General features: G+C 44.4%; 1 protein-coding gene across 1 annotated transcript in view; it reads right to left on the bottom strand.

Annotated features, from left to right (window-relative positions):
• Positions 1 to 17,924, bottom strand: part of ARSB (arylsulfatase B) — a 166,366-nt gene extending 148,442 nt beyond the window's left edge. Inside the window, 3 exon segments of the mRNA NM_001048133.1 lie at positions 771 to 899; positions 902 to 956; positions 17,607 to 17,924. Coding sequence (NP_001041598.1) covers positions 771 to 899; positions 902 to 956; positions 17,607 to 17,924 — 502 coding nt within the window.
• Positions 17,925 to 18,644: the final 720 nt, after the last annotated feature.

Genomic DNA, 18,644 nt, shown 5'->3' with positions numbered 1-18,644 from the left:
TGAGAAGTACGTAGGTAGCTAAATAGCCAGATAGCGTAGTATGAAAAGAACTCATCAGAAAGACACAGTCACTAGTAAAATAAATAGGCTGTTAATTAAGACATAATTTGTAAGAGGTTAAAAGAGGGTAAGTTTTAAAACTAACTTCAGGGTTCACATTTTTATATGACTATCAAGTCCCTAAACCATTTATTTCTTATTATTCTTCCTATTACTATTTGTTATCGACTCTCTCCTTTTATTTTTTTGACTGGTTTTCCCCAATCTAGTGATTTCAAAAACAGATCTCACAGAAGGGGAAAAGGATGCCAGTAGAAAAGAGTCTCCTCTACCATCTCCAGAAAAAAAAAAAAAAAAGAAAGAAATCTGTGGGAAAGTCCATGGAGAGAAAACAATATTCTGAACCTTTGTGAAGGAAATATTCTTGTATTGAGTTTTGCCTGAAATTTCTGAAAATCAAGCTGTATGCCCTTTTGGTAATAAGGTTCTCCACGAGTACTACAGTCTCAGATGTGAAGATAGCAAATCTTCAAAGGCCCCAACATGGCATTTAATACGCTGGCAAAGGGAAGTGCCCCCTGTGGCGCTGCCCACCGTGCGCTGAGCAGAGCCGGGCGTGGAGGTGGTCCTAGGAAGCTGCCCACAGCAGTGCTGGCTGATTCATTCTGTGTTCAAGTTTCCAGTTATTTCATTTGATTACATTGGGGTGTGTTTTATGAGACGGTTGCAGCTCGGCTAAGTTGTAAAACGAACATGTGCATTTCCATTACCAAAGTAAGTATCAAATCCTCGGCGGGTTGGAAGGCATTCTTTCCGGTACATTCCCAGGTGCCACTTTCCGACCATATGGGTAGTGTAGCCTGCTTCTTTTAGAAGCTGGGGAAGGAGTTTTTCATCCAAGGGACGCAGCTGGGCTGACAGGGCCAGATTATTTGGTGTTGTAAACCTGTGTGGATCTTAAAGAGATAAACATGAAATTATATATAGATGATCTGAAACATCCTGAACAAGCAGATAGAGTGGTTGTTTACTTTTCTTTTAAAAGATTTTATTTATTTATTCATGAGAGACATAGAGAGAGAGGCAGAGACACAGGAGGAGGGAGAAGCAGGCTCCATGCAGGGAGCCCGACACGGGACTCGATCCTGGGACCCCGAGGTCATGCCCTGAGCTGAAGGCAGGCGCTCAACCACTGAGCCACCCAAGTGCCCTTGGTTCCTTATTTTTTTGAACACATCTGCAGACCTGACGGTTTAATTCTATTCCTGTACCAGTTTAAGGATACTTCTGAATGGCACTTTACTCACTTACCCAAATAAGGTACTGGATCATAAACAGGATTGGAAAAAATGAATAAAAGCACTCTAATAAACACTAGATATTTCAACAAATATTTATCAAGGAATTATGTTAGAAACCATTAACTTAAGATTTCACTTTCTACCTCAAAGGAAAGGAACCATAACATGATGCGTGGATCTACGAAGGAAAAAGTATTCCAAGTTTTGTGCATGTGAGAAATGAGTGTTTGGTTTGGAAGGAGCCTCTGTAACCTTTCAAGATTTGGTGATTTTTTAAAGGGTTATTAAAAATCTAATGAAAGTAATGATTTGCTTTTCTTATTCCACTTTATGGAAACCATAATTTCATGTCAGTGACGGGGAAAAAAAAGCAGCCATCTGACCCACCTGTTGGGAGTGGTTCACACAATTATGCCCAGGGTGCAAGGACCACACAACAACCGTCCTTTAAGAAATGATCCCTTGTTGCATCTGGTGTGATATTAAAATAGAATATCCACAATGAAAAGGCTATTAAAATGATCCTTCCCTTTTTTAACCACCTGTCTGAGGCCAGATGTTCTTTACAAACTTTTACCAAAATAACATATTACAACAGATTATAACAACCTAGCTATCTTCTATTAATAGAAGACACATACAAAAACACAAAACAATATTACTCTTCTCAGATAATTCTCTTATTTTGGATAATATAGTTATTTTTCATAAGTTATTTATGTTAACATGTATTGGGATTATTACTGCTGTTTTTCAATGAACAAAAGTATTTTTAAATTTCTATTTTCATTTCTGATACGATGAATTTTGAAAGGTATAACCCACAGAAACATAAGCTCTTTGGGGTCTATAATAATTTTTAAGCACATGCAGAGGACCTAAGACCAAAAAGGTTGAGAATTGATGTTATAATGTCCAATAGTGGTCCCTGCAAGGAGAGAAATAAGGCATGACAGGGAGATGGTGACAGACGTGATTTTTTTGAGAGGGTGGCAAAAGAAAGGAGCTATTTGGGCAGCAATATGAATCATGTGATAGAGTAAGAGAGCCTTGCAAAAATATGAGGCAAGGATAATCTAGGCATAAGAAATAAAAAGTGCAAAGGTGAGATGTCTGGGTGGCTCAGCAGTTGAGCGTCTGCCTTCATCTCAGGTGGTGATCCTGGGGTCCTGGGATTGGGTTCCACATCAGGCTCCCTAGAGGGAGCGTGCTTCTCCCTCTGCCTGTGTCTCTCCCTCTTTCTCCATGTCTCTCATGAATAAACAAATAAAAATGTTTAAAAAGTGCAAGGGCCCTGAGACCTGAACTTGCTGGATGAGTTTGAAGGCCAGCATGGAAGCCAGTGTGGCCCTGTCACAGCTCCTGTGCTGATGGGTGCCAAGCCACCCCCCGCTGGGACACAACCAGGACACTCCCCAGGGGCTTCTGGCCTGGCCTGCGCAGCCACTCCCTTCCCTGCAAACCTCACACCTCTTCTCCTTGTCCTGGCTTAGCCAGGGAGGTACTTTCCTTTGTACGAAGTGGGGGTAGGGTGTCATATTCAACTCTGCACTGGACACAGCTTTCCCTGGAAAGGCTAGGTACTCCTGATTTTCCTAAAATAAATGGAGCCCTGGGAACACAGAAGACTGAGAGGGCCAGTTCTCAATGCAAACTGCAACTCTCTGGCCTCCATCAGCTGTCATTGTGGGTAGCCAGCAATTATTAATAAATGGTAAAAGTGTGTTTGCAAATGATTTACTGGCTTTTATCATTTAAAGCAGAATGTATAAAGCTCAGGAATTAAATCCCATCCTTGTTCTATCTCCAAAGACATACCCCACATTCAACAAGTGCCACAGTAAGAACTGTAAGCATTGTTATTAATAACATAGCAAGCCTTCCCCACTACATTTCGCTTTGCTTTCTTGAGAGATGGTGTGGCATTATAGAGAGCAAGTCTGGACCTGCCCAGCAGCTGGCTGTGGTGTATATGAACACGACATAAACTGTTTACTGGAACTACCCCTCTATAGTTCTGCTGGCACTACTGAATACTGATTAATCACTGATTTTCTCAGTTCAAAAACTGGCTTACACAGACCAGATTCACAGATTTTTATTGTGGTTAAATGCATGGCAATAAACAGATACAAAGGGAAAGACAAAAAAAAAAATTTACACTCACAATCTTTTTTTTAAATTTACGATAAGCTACTATTGAATAGCTTTCTCATAAGCTTTGACATTGCCTTGAATTTTATTTTCTGTGGATCTTTCCAGCACTTTGGAGTTGCACTTGCCATTGCTTCATTTACTTGTGTCTTTCCATATGTTTTTATAAGAATCATATAAAATATCTTAAATGTGAAATTAAAATGGGATTATTTTGCAGGCGATGGATAAGTTCACTACCTTGATCGTGGTGACGGTTTCACAGGTGTATACATATCCAAACTTATCAAACTGTATACTTAAATATGCGCGCTTTATTGCATGTCAATCACATATCAATAAAGCTATTTAAAAATAAAAGTGAGTTTAAGTTTTCTATTAAGATTTCTACACCTTTGGGGAGCCTGGGTGGCTCAGTCGGTGAAACATCTGCCTTCAGCTGAGGTCATGATCCCAGAGTTCTGGAATGGAGCCGCCTACTGTGTCGGGAATCTGCTTCTCCCTCTCCCTCTGTTCCTCCCCTCCCCTGCCCCTGCTCACTTGCTCTCTCATGCTCTCTCTCTCAAATAAATAAATAAAATCTTAAAAAAAAAAAAAAGATGTCTATGCTTTTCCTAGAAATCACTGGACACCTCCACTAAGATATGTGCCAGATGCCTTCCACTTGCCTTCCAAATGCACATTCTGCTTCTGTCCTGCTCTCTGCCCTGGGAAGCTGACCTATGGGAACCAAATCATAGGCACCTCTGCACCTTCTGGCATCTGACTGGGTTCAGCCAAGGGGGACCCCTGACAAGAAATTAGACGTAGGGAAGAGATGAGTGGCTTTGGACTGCCAGACCATGCCTTTCTCTGTGCAGACCATCCTGAAGGCAGCCTTCTCTATAATGACACTCTTCATCGCTAGGTTCTTTCTTTCCTTTTCTTCTGGTCCAGGGCCAGCGGCTCCACTGGGTTACACACTATCACTTGTGTTCCCCTTACCCCAATTCACACATTTTTGAATAGCCCCTCTATATATAAACCTCCCTAAATCATCCTAATTTGAATGTGCCATCTCCTTCCAGCTAGGGTCCTGAATAATAAGGATACTACAATATCCAGGCCGGGGCAGGAAACATTGCTCTCAAAACACACACACACACACACACACACAACCCCAAATCATAGAAGGATTCTGTTCATGGTTAACAGCTTGAAATTTACTCAATAGAAAATTAATCCCAGGTCCAAAAACTTTATAATATATACTAATTGGCAACAGTGCAGGATAAGGAAAGACACTATTTTAGGGAACCCAAAAGACCCAGTGGAAATAAATGCTATGTGCAGATTTCTTTAAACGGAAAGCTCATCCATTACATGCACAGAATTAACTCTGATAGCTAGAAAGCAGTGCCAAGGGATGCTGTGAGATTCGGTTTTCCTAGTCCATGGGCATCAAGCCAGGTGGTCAGCTGAAGCCTGTTTCTATTATCTACAATCATATGGAGCAGAGAATTTGTTCTTTTCAATTCCCGAGAATTTATTTGACAGAGCATTTTTATGGCATTACTGGGGAAGTGAAAGCCAAACTCTGGATGACAGCCAAAAACATGTTTTTAGTCTGTTCAAACACTATTTGAAGTAGGGAAGCTGTAATGTGTAGAGAAGCAGTAAACAGGCAAATGCTGAGCTGGTTCCAACCGAGCACTTTAGTGCAGAACTACAGATCCACTCCATGCTTCATGGGGCAGGATGATAAGAGGACACTAATAGGAATCAACAAAAAAAGAACTGTCCTTTTGTAATAACAACAGCATCTAAAACAATTCCATTCTAACCCCAGTCTCTGAAGTCCAGAGAGCACGAATGAATGGAGAGGACTACATAATAATATACAAGAATCCAAAGGAGTTACTCTCTACCTACCACATGTGCCTATCTCTTCTTAATTAAACCAAAGCTTCTTTCAGAAAAAGCTCCTCCTAAGATTTCACTTAACTCTCAAGGATTCCCTGCACAAAGGTAAAGGGTCTGTAAAATCAGTGAAGGACCTGGCTTGTCTCTAGATTCTTTCCATGAGATGACTGATAAGAATCCCTGTGTGTTTGGTTGCATATAAAATTGATTTGATCTATGAGTTGACATGGGAGATATTACCAGCGTAGTCTCAAGAACTTAAAAGAGAAAGGCCTATCTCTTGGAGGGAGAGGGGAGGCGGCTGGCTCCCACCGTCAGAATTGCTCACTATTCCTTTTTAAGAGGTCCAGGCAGTCTATTGATTATCTACAGGATTTGGAAGCCCAGAGCACAGCATTTCAGCTACACTGATAATAAACTCTCCCGGGGGCTGCATGGATCGTGGCCACACATACGGCAGTGAGAGCTGTTTCTGCCCTAACTTAATAGCGCTTAGATAATGTCTAGTTGAACAGAAGGAAGATTCTATCCTATCAGCTAGACCTGTGCAAGATGACCTCATCCCCTCACTGCACCCACATATTTGTACACCACCTGCTACCGTACTTTAAAATTCAGAAAAGCAGGCAGCTCCACCCTCCCACAGTCCACACCAAAGGCCTGAGAGGGAAACTTCGTGACCGGAACACAATCACAGAACAAGCCAGGGGCCTGCCAGGAGTTCAGAATTTCCAGCCTATGTCTGAGCCAGCACACTACAGGTTTTAACCACGGTCAAGTACCACTCATGCCACCTTAGGGTTTATTCCTGGAGCTGCCCCACAGAACAAATGGATAGTGGAGAATCTGCTCCCTCCCCCCATAAGCCTTCTAAAAGCCATCAGCTGCCCATGCTGTTGAAGCCAAGAGCTACAGAACACACATTATGTGTGTTAGGGGCCTGACACTGCCATCTGGCCTGGTCTCCCAGAACTCAGGCTGCAGAGCTGGCTGGTGTCGCTGACAGTTTTAAGGGTCCATTTATTTTGGTGTTGATTAGCAAAGAGTGTAAATCTCTGGCTAAGCCCACAAAGGGATGTAGTTTATAAAAAGAATAAACAAGGCAAAAACTGTATCAGTGCCTTCCTCTGTTTAAATTATAAATCCAACCCAAAGCGCAAAATGAAAAGGAAAGGAAAATCTGGATGAAAAGAAATTTTTAGTCAGGTGATATGACTAAAGAAACAAAGAGTTTAGGTTCAGAGTGATTCTTGAAATAACAAACCTCAAAAATCAATCAGCAAAACAACAACAACAAAAAAACCCCATAAGTCAATGGGTCATACTTCACTCAGCCCCAAACTTACTTCTTTATTTCCTCACTTCCAATTACGTGGGAAGTAAAATATGTAAAACATGGAATTGTTTCTTTAAAATATTTTCAATGCTTGTGGGAATATGGCTTCCAGATGCCCCTTCCCTTCTGGGAAAATGCTTCTTGGCTCCGGCTGGGCTTAGGGTAGATATCTGGCTTCAGTGAAAACAAAAGACCCATCAGATCAAGTCATCCTCGTGGCTCCCTGCACTAGAGCCCTGAGGTGTTTTAACAGTGGGCCTTCTTATCAGTCACTATGGACCCAACACAGCCTTTGTTCCTCTGCCTAAGGAAGCATGGAAAGAGAGGCTAACCAGTACTTTCTCTTCAGAAGTGCCTGTGGCCCCTAGACTGTGTGCTCCACTAACGTCACTCCTTGGATGCCACCACCAGAGGGTCCCATGAACACTCCCAGTGTGTGACCTACTTCTTGCCCCAATCACTCTACCTACTTCTTCGAGCTCTTCACTCTTCTTTGCCCCACTTCCAGTCTTAGAGTCCAGCGAGAGGTGACCAGGGGCAGGAGCCTACTGTCCACAAGGGAGGCAACCAGGTGGGGGGCTGATAAAGGATGGGCAGGCAGGGTGCCAGGGGACTAAAGAAAAGAAGCTGGGGGGGGGGGGGGGGCGGGCGAAAGCATCCGCAGGGGGAATTCATTGCTCTTTCCACGCCAGCATGCAATGCCCTGCTCTGCCTGTAGCCACGGGTCTCAGCTGCTCACATTCTTAAAACGAACTTGAAGCAAGTCAACAATCACCCACAATGCTGCTGCCCAGCCTCCTTCCTCTATTTCCTGCCAAGGTCTTGCGTCAGGGGTGAGTAAGGAGCCCTGAGATGTCCTGTCCATTTATCAATGTGATTAAGAAAAATGTGACTTGGGTCCCCTAAGAATGAAACCTTGGAGTCATCTTTCATCACTTGTATCGCCTGCGAAGGTTACAGAGTTCTGGTGGAGTGGTCCCCTCAGTTCCCAAGGTGAGAATGTTCCCAGCTGAGGGCCCAAGTTACTTTCCTTACTTTTTTCCTAGCAGGAAGTGTTCCCACTAAGGCCCACTGCTATTGTTACCCTTTCATCTTTTCAGTTCTCTTGAAAAGACAGCAGGAGCCCTGGCATGTCAACCATAAGCAGCAAAGACAGGGAGCTTGAGCTCTCTCAGGAAACACTCGGGAGGTAGAGTACTTGACGCATTCGTTCACTTAGTTGTTCAACTCTGACTGTTTCTCCAGGCCAGGCACAAGCAAGGCAATCCTAAGGACAAGTCAGACTTGAGAATGAACAACCACATAAAATGTGTAGTAAGAATACAGAGGTGTAACAAATATTTTGTATTGAATAAAGTCAATTTGTAAGAATAAAGAAATTTAGCATTTTCAAGTCTTATGACTAAAAACACTATACAAATTCTATTAGAAAAGCTGGCAGGTTTTCTTTTTACAGACATCTTTATTACATATTTTTATTGGAATATATGTGACATATAACACTGTGTAAATTTAAGGTGTACTGCATTTATACATTGTGACATCATTCCCATTGTAGCAGTAATTACCACCTCTTTCATGTTACATAATCATCCTTTCTTTTTAGTGCTTGGAATCATTAAGTTCTAGTCTCTCAGCAAGTTTGAGGATTACAGTACTGCTGTCTATGTTGACATTAGATCTCCGTCTTATTTACTGCTTGTTGCAAGTCTATACCTTTAAATAACATCTGTCTTATCCTCTTACCCCTGGAGGATTTTTTCTTAAGATTTTATTTATTTATTCATGAGAGACACAGAGAGAGGGGCAGAGACACAGGCAGAGGGAGAAGCAGGCTCCTTGCAGGGAGCCCGACGTGGGACTTGATCCCAGGTCCCCAGGATCACACCCTGGGCTGAAGGCAGGGGCTAAACTGCTGGGCCACCCAGGGATCCCCCTCCCCTGGAGGAATTTTAAATTAATATTTCAATCCTGAGATTTTAAACAAGGGGAAAGCGAATATAAAATCTACTTCATTGTATGCACAACATACCTCTGAAGGATACCCAGAAACTGATAAACAGGAAGGAGGGCTGAGGACCAAGATGAAAAGGTCTGTTTTTATACATACCTCTATTTAAATCTCTTATAGGTGAAACTTTGAAAGGATTTCCCAACAACAATTTTTAAAATAAACTTAACTTAAAAAAGGAGGAGAGGGGGTAAAAAATTGAATTCCAACTGGAGTAACATGTAGACAAAGAATGCCACATGGCACTTAATTGTGGTTCCTTAACGTATGTTTACTTAGAATACTGTTCAATTAGAAACGTTCAGTAGAGAGCAGCTTCCACTGTAATATCACTATGAAAACCTAAGTAAGTTGAAGTTTAATATTTTATCAGGAGCAGCCAGTATGAGTACAGGGAGACCCTGCCTCCCCCTCTGAGCTCCGAGCAGGCTTTTCATACCCTCTTACACTAGTTCCAGCCACAGAGACCTTGTCCTACTTCTTAGAAACCGCTCACTGCAGCATGGAGGGCCTGCACTTGGTTGTGCCTTCCACTGGGTTACACTCTCTTTCCCAGTATCTTTGAATGGCTGGCTCCTCTTCTTTCAGGCTTCTGTCCCTATCTCCTTCTTGGAGATAATTTCCTGAGTCACTTAGCACTCTACCCACTTAATTTTCTTCTCTACATTTAATACCAGGACATTTAAATTCACCTAGCTTACTCATCTGTTTATAGGTTTATTTCATCCCCCCTTGGTCGCTCTTGTTCACCTCACCTCCAACAGACTACAAGTACCAGGGGATCCCCAGAGTAGAGCAAATGCCGGTCTAAACAGCTGCTCAATAAATATTTGTTGAATGAAGGAATGAATGAATGCATTTTACTTAATGCTGATAGACTGAAAGCTTTCGCCTAAGATCAGGAATAAGAAAAGGATGTCTACTCTTGCTACTTCTTTTTTTTTTTTTTTTAAGATTTATTTATTTATTTATGATAGACCGAGAGAGAGAGAGAGGCAGAGACACAGGCAGAGGGAAGAAGCAGGCTCCATGCTGGAAGCCCGACGCAGTACTCGATCCCGGGACTCCAGGATCTTGCCTTGGGCCAAAGGCAGGCGCCAAACTGCTGAGCCACCCAGGGATCCCCCACTCTTGCTACTTCTAATCAACATTGTACTGTAGGTTCTAGTCAGGGCAATTACGTAAGCACTCAGAATGGAAAGCATCCAGATTGGGAAGGAAAAGGCAAAACTATTTCTATTTGCAGATGATAGGATCTTGTATATAAGAAATCCTAAAGATCACACACACACACACACACACACACACCCCTTTAGAACTAGTAAGTTCAGCAAGGTTGCAGGATACAGATCAACTGTCAGTTGCATTTCCATATACTAGCAATAAACAATTGAAAATGAAATTAAGAAAACAATTAACAAAATCCAGAAGAATAAAAACTTAGAAATAAACATAACCAAAGAATCGCAAGACTTGTATGCTAAAAACTACAAAACATTATTGGAAAGAAATTAAAGACCTAAATTAGTAGAAACATATCTCATATTCGTAAATTAGAAGACTTATATTGTTAAGGTGGTAAAACTCCCCAAACAGATTTATAGATCAGTGCAGTTCCTATCAAAATTCCACATTTTTTTTATAGAAAATTCCTATGGAAATGAAAGGGGCCCAGAATAGCCATATCAATCTTTTTTTTTTTTTTTTAAGATTTTATTTATTCATGAGAGACACAGAGAGAGAGGCAGAAACACAGGCAGAGGGAAAAGCAGGCTTTCTGAGAGGGAAGCCCAATGTGGGACTCGATTCCAGGACCCTGGGATCACGACCAGAGCCAAAGGCAGCCGCTCAACCAGAGTCACTCAAGCGCCCCAAATCAGTCTTTAAAAAGAACAAAATTGGAGAACTCATATTTTCTGATTATGAAACCTACTACAAAGCTAGAGTAATCAGGATAGTGTGGTGCTGCCATAAGGATACACATACAGATCAAAAGAATAAAATTGTTTAAGTCCAGAAATAAACCCATATACCTATGGTAACCGATTTGTGACAAGAGTGGAAAAAGCATTCGATAAGGAAAGAACAGTCTCTTCTTTAAAAAAAAAAAAAAAAAAAAAAAGATTTTATTTAGTTATTCATGAGAGACACGAGAGAGAGAGAGAGAGAGAGAGAGAGAGGCAGAGACACACGCAGAGGGAGAAGCAGGCTCCCGATGTGGTACTCCATCCCTGGTCTCCAGGATCACACCCCAGGCCAAAGGTGGTGCTAAACCGCTGAGCTACCCAGGCTGCCAAGAACAGCCTTTTTAACATATTGTGCTGGAACAACTGGGCATCCACATGCATCCACATACCTCAGAAAAATACAAAAATTGGGACACCTGAGTGGCTCAGCGGTTGAGCATCTGCCTTTGGCTCAGGGTGTGATCCCGGGGTCCTGGGATCAAGTTCCACATCAGGCTCCCTATGGGGAGCCTGCTTCTCCCTCTGCTTATGTGTATGCCTCTCTCTGCGTGTGTCTCATGAATAAATAAATATTTTTAAAACTACAAAAATTAACTAAAAATGGATCAAAGACCTAAATGTAAGAGCTGAAGCTATAAAACTCGTAGAAGAAAACATGGAGGTGACTCTTTATAATCTTAGTGGTTTCTTAGATATGACACCAAAAGCACAAACAGCCAAAGAAATTAAGTTGAACTACATCAAAATTTAAAAGTTTTGTGCATAAAAGGGCACTATTAAGAAAGCAAAATGAAAACCCACAGGAGAAAATATTTGCAAATTATGTATGTGAAAAGACTCTAGCATCCAGAATATATGAAGAACTCGTACAACTCAACAACAAAAAGACAACTCAATTTAAAAATGGCGAAGGGTTTGAGCAGAGATTTCTCCAAAGAAATATACAAATGAGGGGATCCCTGGGTGGCTCAGCAGTTTGGTGCCTGCCTTTGGCCCAGGGTGCGATCCTGGAGTCCCGGGATCAAGTCCCACATCAGGCTCCTGGCATGGAGCCTGCTTCTCCTTCCTCCTGTGTCTCTGCCCCTCCCCATAAATAAATAAATAAATCAATCAATCAATCAATCAATCAATCAATCAATCTTTTAAAAATATATACAAATGACAAATAAGACATGAAAAGATGCTCAATGCTATTAGGGAAATGCAAATCAAAGGGACAATGAGATGCCACTCCATACCCACTGGGATGATTAGAAGGCTATAATCAAAAAGACAGTAACAAGTGCTGGCAAAGACATGGAGAAACCGGAACTCACATACGTTGGTGGGAATGGTGTATCTGCTATGGACACAGTTCGGCAGCTCCTCAAAAAATTAAACATAGAGTTGCCATTTGATCTAGCATTCTACTCCTAGGCATAAACCCAAAAGAGGTGACCAAAAAATATGTACATGGATATTCACAGCAGCATTATTCACAATAGCCAAAAGACAAAGTCTATCAACTGATGGATAAATAAAATGTTGGTATATCCATACAATAGAATATTATGTGACCATAAAATGGCTTGGTATATGTCACAATAGGGATGAAAGGATATCTATCATATAATTCCATTTATATAAAATGTCCAAAATAGGCAAATCTATAAAGGCAGAAAGTAGATTAGTGGTTGCCAGGGGCTGGGGGCAGAGGGCAATGAGGACGGACTGCTAACAGTTACGGGGTTTCTTTATGGGGTAATTGCAACGTTCTACAATTAGACAATGGCGATGGTTGCACAACTTTGCAGATATGTGAAAAACTGAAAAATTATACATTTAATATGGTGCATTTGTGGTATGTGAAATACAACTTTAAGAAGAAAATAGAGTATACAGTGCCTGGCTGGCTCAGTCAGTGGAGCATATGACCCTAGATCTTTGGGTTGTGAGTTCAAGCCCCATGCTAGGTGTAGAGATACTTAAAAATAAAGTCTTTTTAGAAAACAGAGTATAGGAAAATAGGCAATATCTTATGTTGCTGGTCGGAATGTAGATTGATACATCCCACTGAAATGCAATTTTGTAGGATTTATCAAAATTACTGGGGAACCTGGCTCAGTCTGTTAATCATCTGCCTTGGGCTCAGGTCAGGATCCCAGGGTCCTAGGATAGAGCCTGGCATTGTGCTCCCCGCTCAGTGGGGAATCTGCTTCTCCCTCTCCCTCTGCTCCTCCCCCTGCTTGTGCTCTCTCTCTTCCTCAAATAAATAAAATCTTTTTTTAAAAAATTACAAATTCACCCACCCTTAAACCTAGAAACAGTCCTTTTCTAAGAATTTATCCTGCAGATATATTCATGTGTAAAATGATAATATAGTGAAGGTACTGACTTCAGTTTTGATATATCAAAAGACTGGAAACAATCTACATGTTCATCATAATGTGACCAGTTAAATAAATTATATCCACTTAAAGTATTACACAGCCATAAAAATCAAGATGCTCTTTTAGTAATGATGTGGAATTATTTCAAATGTAAAATAAAACAAACATGTGAAGAGTATGCTATCATCCATATAAAAAGCGAGAAAAGGTATATCTATATATGTATTTGCTTGTATATGCATAAAATACTTTTTGAAAGATACATGTGCACAATTCAGATAGCACTGTTTGCCTCCAAAGATCAGGAACGGGATGCTTAAGGATCAAAACAGTGTATGTGTGCGTGTGCATATGCGCAGGGAGAGATATTCAGTAATTTTTGAGTTTTCAAACCATTATAGTTTCTATTTAAGAAGAAAAACAAAATATACATTTAAAATATTTTTAAAATAATGAATGAATGAGTCGTAGGGCCATGGTTAGGACAGTATACAGAGACCTGAATTCTAGTTCTGAACTTACCAATAACCATTTACCTCCTCTGCTGATCAGTCTCCCTATTGCCCGTTTGATCAAACTCCATGCATTTTTCACGAAAGTATGCAGGTTTAAAAAGGTTCCTATGTGAGGATTCTGAACAATTATATATCTCAATATAAAAGGCTGGGTCTTTTCCGTTTAAACAAGCTCCTGGCAGCAGAACAAGCAGCAACATTGTAAGGCACACAGCATCGGGCAAGATTAATCTCTCTTCCTGCCAGTAGATGGGGTCAGTAGGTATGATAACACATATTTGCTCAGTTAGAAATCTGCTCTATGGGACACAGGGCCTTAGAGTCAAAGAAATGTAGAGCTAGAAAGAGCCTGAGAGTTCAGCCCAACTCCCATATTTTACAGATGTCAAAAATGATGTCCAGCAGGTCAGAGTCTGAAGACTGATGTGAAGACTGGAACCCACATCTCCTTATTCCCAACCAGTCGTCGTCACTAAATAATAAGCCAAAAACCTAAAACTCAGAATTTGGGGAAATTCAGTTCAATCAGTCCTAAGCTTAGTTATCACTTTATACTTTTCTAATCTAAAGTTACATGACTTTGGGAAGGATGGGTCTCTAAACATTCTATCAAAGTTGATTATTAAGCTCACAGATATAAGTATTACAGTTCTTTCAAGTACCTAAATTTGAAATCATCAAATTTCCTCATTTTAGTGTCTAAATTTTTGCACAACACGTGACTCATTCAGAAATAAAACCTAGCTTTTGTCCCCCCTCTTCCCTTCTATGTGAAACCTACCCCTTCCTCCCCACTAATGCAGTCTAAAATGCTTCAGTACTTGTGGAACACAGCTGTTCTCCTTTGGTTTGTTCTCCTCTCCTTTGGTTCTGCACACCCTCAGCCACACCCAAGCACTAGCAGAGCTCAGCTGTCGATCGAGCAAAGTTTGGTATAAGCTTCAGATGGAGAAGCATTTTCCTCCCAACGTATGTATTGTACCTCAATAGCTAATGCTTTAAATGGCTCCTTTGGTTTGCGTCTGTAAGTTAAGGCCTTGGATTGGTTTGTTTGTCCTTAAAAGAAATAAAACTTTTCTGCTGATTAAAAAAAAAAAAAAAAAAAAAGATGCTTGCTAGCCTGAGGTAATTTGTAATTGGGTCTCCTGAACTCAGAATAAAACAGGAGTGAAAAGTCAAGCAAAATGTTTGGGGAGGCTAGCTTGCTCCACTGAGGGGTCTCTAAACTGTTCTGGAGTATGCGCAGCCTCTACCCTTCCTTCGCTTCTACCTACGGGCTACTCTACACACGTTGTTTCTCCAAGAAGCAATGGTGGTGAGTGGCAGAGAAGGATGTTTGGGGAACAAAAGCAGCCAATTATCAGAACAAGTTTTGTAAAGTATGGTGGTGTTTGCTTTCCTGTTCAAGTCTGTTGGAAGGGAGGAAGTTAAAAAATGAACGGCCTTCCCATTCTTCTGCAATTTTTCAATTCTCTTATTTCAGAGCAAATGCAAAAACTAATTGGGGCAGATCTTGCATTCTCTTTCTTCTTTACTCAAATGCTCTCTTACTCTTAGAAAGTGTCCAGGGCGAGATCTGCCTTAGAGCATAGATTCCTGATTACACCTAACAGCCAAAGTTAGACCTGTGGAAAGTACTTAGAGCCGATGGTGAAGGGAGCCATCCTTTATCTCCAGAGCAAACCTTGGCTATAGCTCCTTCTCAGTCCTGTAGTAAAACTCTATCTTTTCTGCTCTAGAAGTCTTCAGATCACTGCGGAAATCTTTATCGCAAATAAACCTTCCCTTCTCTTGATCTCAGGACAACATGAGGTTAGGCTTGATCTGAGAGGCTACATGCACACAGACCTACTAGGGCAAGGTTCAAGCATATCTCGTGACTTGCACAGCAAGGGCTCAAAATATGCTTAATGAACAAACAATATGTATATAAGGAGGTATGCTTGGGTTCTTAAACAGTATTCATTTATTGAATTTAATATAATAGCCATAATCACATCGGGATCTTATAAAATCATCAATCTTCCTGAAAAAAAGGATACAATTTTATGGGCCTGAGATGACTTGTAGATGCAGGAGAGGCGCAGACCTAATTTTACCACTTTCTAGCTCTGTCATTCTTAACATGTAATCTAACTTCTTCAAGTTTATTTGCTCATCTGTAAAAGAGGATGAAAAGTTACATCTACCTCATGGGTTATTTCAAGAATTTATTTTAAAAAAGGTCCAGCACTATGCAAATGTTGTTGATATTCTTATTTTAGCATACATCAAGCTCTCTACAAGTAGCATATCCCTGTTAACTACATAGAAGTTTTTAAAGGAAAGTTTTTAAAGATAATGTGATTACTTCACTCCTGTCAGATTGGCCTGTCAGATTCTTTTATCAAAAGAATAAGAAATAACAAGCGTTGGTGACAATGTGGAGAAAAGGGAACCCAGGAAACCCTCTCGCATGGCTGATAGGAATGTAAATTGGTGCAGCCACTAGGGAAAACGGTACGGAGTTTCCTCAAAGAAAATTAAAAATAGACCCACATGGGCAGCCCAGGTGGCTCAGCGGTTTAGCGCCACCTGCGGCCCAGGTGTGATCCTGGAGACCCGGGATCCAGGCCCACGTCGGGCTCCCTGCATGGAGCCTGCTTCTCCTTCTGCCTGTGTCTCTGCCTCTCTCTCTCATGAATAAATAAATAAAATCTTTAAAAAAAAAAAAAAAAAAAAGACCCACAGGGCCCAGCAATTCCACTTCTGGATACCAGAAGGAAAGGGCAAAGCAACCTGAGGAGAGGAAGGCAGCCCTGTGTTCTCTGCAGCATTCTTTACAGCAGCCAAGACGCAGAAGCAGCCTACGTGTCCATCCAAAGATAAAATACATAGTGGACTATTACACGGCCATAAAACAGGATGAACTCGGGATCCCTGGGTGGCGCAGTGGTTTGGCTGGCGCCTGCCTTTGACCCGGGGCGCGATCTTGGAGATCCGGGATCAAATCCCACGTCGGGCTCCCAGTGCATGGAGCCTGCTTCTCCTTCTGCCTGTCTCTGCCTTTCTCTCTCTGTGTGACTATCATAAATAAATAAAAATTAAGAAAAGAAAAAAAAAACAGGATGAACTCTTACCCCTGGCACGACGCGGATTGGCCCAGGGGGTACAATGCTAAGGGAACCGAGAAAGACAAAGACCCTGTGATCCCACCTATATGTGTGAACTGAAAAACAAAACAATGAACAAAGACAAGCAGATACAAGAAACAAGTCACGGAATCAGGGAACAGAGGGTTTCCAGAGGGCAGAGGCCTCGGGGGGCAGGGGAGATGGGGAAGGGTCGCGGCGCACACCTGCCGACGCAGGCCAGGTGGGTCACCGGCCACGGCGAGGCCACGGCTTCGTGCGGTGACAAACCACAGCTACACGTGGGCGGAGCCCGGATTATTTCATGATGTGTAAAACTAGAGTCACTGCGACGGACCCCTGAAGCTCCCGGGATACCACGCCCCCACTAGGCGACCCCGAGGCTCAGCAGCACAAGGTCCGGGCAGCCACGCGGGGAGGCTCACTGCAAACCCTCGGGCTGCGGGCAGGCGGGCGCACCGCAGCCCGCCCCTCCCCACCGCGCTCCTCGGGGCCTCTCCGCGGAGTCCGCCTGACCCCGGGCCCCGGACGGGCTCGCAGGCCCGGCAGCCGGCGCCGCCCCGGGAGCCCCTTCCCCCGCCGCACCTCCCGAGAGCGGGAGGGGGCGGCCCCGGAGCAGGTGGGCGGGCGGGCGGGTGGCGCTCAGGGCGCATGCGCAGAGGCGGCGGCCTGCGGCCCCGGAGCAGGTGGGGCGGGCGGGAGGCCGGCGCTCGGGGCGCATGCGCAGAGGCGGCGGCCTGCGGCCCCGGAGCAGGTGGGCGGGCGGGAGGACAGCGCTCGGGGCGCATGCGCAGAGGCGGCGGCCTGCGGCCCGGGAGGAGCGGCGGCGGCGGCCCCGCGCGGGGAGCGGCCGCCTCGCCCTGCCCGCCCCGCCCGCCCCCGGCGTCCCGGCCCCCGCGCCCTGCGGACCCGGGAGGTACCTGGTAGCGGCCGGTGAGCAGCTGGCTGCGCGAGGGCGTGCACAGCGGCTGCGTGTAGTAGTTGTCCAGGAGCACCCCGGCGGCCGCCAGCGCGTCCAGGTGCGGCGTGCGGATGCGCGAGCCGTGGAAGCCCACGTCGTGCCAGCCCAGGTCGTCCGCCAGCACGAAGACCAGGTGCGGCGGCCCGGCGGCCCGAGCGCCGGCGCCCGGCGGGGCGAGCAGCAGCAGCAGCCGCAGCAGCAGGCGGAGGACGCCGGGGAGCCGCGGCCGCCGCGGGCCGGGACCTCCGGGCAGGCTGGCCGCCCCGCGCCCGCACATCCTTCGCGGCCCGCGGCCCCGCCGCCTGTGGCGCCCGCAGCCCCCGGCGCCGCTGGTAGAATCAGGAACTGGCGGCCGGGCCTGCCCCGCCCCCGCCCGGGACTCCCCCCCGCCCCCCCGCGGCCAGCGGAGCCCGGCGCCCCCGCCCCCGCCGCCTCCGACCCGGGCCCGGCCGCTACCGGGGGAGGGGCCGGCGCCCGGTGGGCTCGGTGGGGCCGGGCCGCGTGGCACCCTCCAAGAGGAGCAGCTGCGGTCTTTGCAGTGCCTCTCTCTAGTTCACAAAGCGCTTTCTTTAAGTCTCTCCACGACCTCGGTGACTGCGAATTATAAACACTGCACCCTCCTTTCCTTTTTCTTTTACAGAATAAGGCCGTTTGTAGTTGGTTCAACCTAACCCAGACTCATGATGTTTTAAGGGCCCTGGGGGAATCCTTTCTAGCAGAAGAGCTCGGACTTGTCCAAGTGGGAGGTGGATGGAGAGGCAGACTCTAGATGAGGTTTCAGATTCATTTATGAAGAGCACACACACACGTGAAGCCACTTCCTCCTCACTACCCAAGAGGGGCCAAATGCACACTCCCGACTTGCGGTGCCCCTTCGAAGGGACGGCTTTGCTTAGGCTGCCCTGAGGATTTTGGGGGGTGTTGTGTGACCACTGAGCAGCTCATTAATTAGCTCGTCCGAGTAGGAGCGCCTTCAGGGCCTGGCTCTGACGCTTAA

The sequence above is a fragment of the Canis lupus genome, chromosome 3 (genome assembly GCF_011100685.1).
Source record: "Canis lupus familiaris isolate Mischka breed German Shepherd chromosome 3, alternate assembly UU_Cfam_GSD_1.0, whole genome shotgun sequence".
Classification (NCBI taxonomy): Eukaryota; Metazoa; Chordata; class Mammalia; order Carnivora; family Canidae; genus Canis; species Canis lupus.
Note: the sequence above shows the minus strand (reverse complement) of the source record. Positions and strands in the feature narration are given on the sequence as shown.